Consider the following 2,197-nt stretch of genomic DNA (forward strand, 5'->3'; position numbering starts at 1 on the left):
GGAATTCCAGTAAGCATTGTGTCCGATCGAGACCCTAGATTTGTCTCGCGGTTCTGGCAAAAGATGCAAGAAGTGTTGGGGATTAAGTTGAATTTTAGTACTACTTACCATCGACAGACTGATGGATAGTCTGAGAGGACGATTCAAACTCTTGAGGACATGTTGAGAACCTATATTTTGGATTTCGGAAAAAGTTGGAGTAAGTATTTGACTTTGGTAGAGTTTGCCTATAATAACAGTTTCCATTCATCCATTCAAATGGCTCCGTATAAAGCGCTTTATGGTCAAAACTGTAGATCTCCAATTTGTTGGGATGAAATAGGTGAACGAAAGATTTTAGACCCCACTGCAGTGTCTTGGATTGAGGAGGCACGAGAAAAGGTGAAGTTGATACGCCAGATAATTCAAACCGCACAGAGTCGTCAGAAGAGCTATGCAGATAATAGAAGGAAGGATTTAGAGTTTGTGGTTAGAGACTAAGTTTTTCTTAAGATTACTCCTCTGAAAGCGAGTTTGATCGCAGGAAAGGGAATGAAGTTACAACCGAGATTTGTAGGACCATATAAGATTCTTCAACGTGTAGGAAATGTGGCTTATAAGTTGGAATTGCCACTAAGTTTATTTCAGATCCACAATATTTTTCACGTATCGATACTCAAGAAATATCATCCAGATCCGTCTCATGTATTGCAACCGGAGAATATTGAGATTGATGAGACATTGACTTATGAGGAGAGACCGATAAAGCTTCTAGATCGTAAGGTGAAAGAATTGAGGAATAAGCAAATTCCATTGGTGAAAGTCCTATGGAAGAACCACGGACTAAAGGAAGCAACTTGGGAAGTAGAAGAATAAATTTAAGGAAAATATCCAGATCTATTTCCGAATCAAGGTATAAATTTCGAGGACAAAATTTTCTTAAGGGGGAGAGGATGTGAGGACTCATGTTTTATTCTTAAAATAATTATTTTTATAATTAATTGCCCTAGTAGTAGTTAATTATATTATCGTTACGTGAATCGTTTTAAAATTTCGCCTTATTGCGCGTGAATTGGAAGTTCGCGTATTTCGCGTCAAATTGACTAAGTGGAGATTTAAGAAATTTATATTAGACTACTAAGAGTGAATAATTATAGTGTTAAAGGAATTACATTTGAGGATTAGTGCACAAATGTAACAAACAAGAGAGAAAACGGTGGTATGACACCGCGTACGATACTATTCCTAGTTGACTTTTGTAAGATTTTTTGCCACAAATTCCTTAAGCTTCCAAAGCAAGCTTCACAACACAAAACCCTCCCTCTCTCCTCACTCCATAGCTCGGCCGAAACAGCAAGGGAAAGAAGAAAGAGAGCTCCACTTCATCTTGCACCATTTTGGCTTTCAAATCTTTCACAAATCACCACCCAACTTACCTACCATTTGGAGAACAACTTTATCTTGGAGGGGGACACCTTCTTGCGGGTTTTCTTGGGAGATTTTTGGTCAAATTTTCTGGTTTCTTCAAAAGCTAAGAGGTAACCTTCATCAACCTTGAACCTTTTCATTTTCTTCAAAGTTGGAGTTTTAATTGCAAGGGTTTGAACCCTAAGCATGAAACTAGGTAGAGGACTTGAGAAACCCACTTTATCTTGCTTTGATATTTAGGTAGAGGTCTTGAGGTGACTTATAGGTAGTGGGCTTGAGGTGTAATTGCTTGAATATGATTGTTATATGTGTAGATGAAAAGATTATGATGAGAAATGAAGGAAAGATTGAAGGAAAATTGCGCATGGATGCTGGCCGAATCTGTCCTATTATTGCATTGCCTATGTTTCGAATTTTTGATATTCAAATGACTATAAAACTGATGTATATATATGGTATATTGTGTGTAGAAAGTTTATACCAAAAATCTGTAAAGGCCCGAAGACAATCTAAGAGAGGGGTGAATTAGGTTGATTATAAAAACTAATCAAGTTATGGACACCTTTTTGTTCAATATGAAATTTACTCTCTTTTCTAGGTGACCACACAATGAAGCAATTAGTAAAAAAGTAAGATTGTTTGGGAGTAGAAGAGATAAGCAATTTAAAAATCACAAGATAACAATAAGTAAATAAGAAGGGAAGAATTGCAAACCAATTGATTGCCAAACTTCTCTTGAACTTGTAGATCAATTTATAGAACAAGGTTCTTCAAATTGATGAAATACAAC

At 36.5% G+C, this 2,197-nt stretch overlaps 1 protein-coding gene across 1 annotated transcript; it reads left to right on the forward strand.

Moving 5' to 3' along the window:
- The first annotated feature begins 258 nt into the window (after nt 1-258).
- On the forward strand, nt 259-855 carry LOC140009817 (uncharacterized). The gene is made up of 2 exons (XM_072056147.1): nt 259-468; nt 628-855. Exons 1-2 carry the CDS (start codon nt 259-261, stop codon nt 853-855), a joined length of 438 nt encoding a protein of 145 aa, XP_071912248.1.
- The last annotated feature ends 1,342 nt before the right edge of the window (nt 856-2,197 follow it).

This window comes from Coffea arabica, chromosome 6e (genome assembly GCF_036785885.1).
Source record: "Coffea arabica cultivar ET-39 chromosome 6e, Coffea Arabica ET-39 HiFi, whole genome shotgun sequence".
Lineage (NCBI taxonomy): Eukaryota > Viridiplantae > Streptophyta > Magnoliopsida > Gentianales > Rubiaceae > Coffea > Coffea arabica.

Coding starts and splice junctions, on each gene's coding strand:
- LOC140009817 (XM_072056147.1), top strand. CDS start 259: ATGGCTCCGTATAAAGCGCTTTATGGTCAAAACTGTAGATCTCCAATT. Junction 469..627: donor GGAAGGATTTAGAGTTTGTG/GTTAGAGACTAA, acceptor AGTTTATTTCAG/ATCCACAATATTTTTCACGT.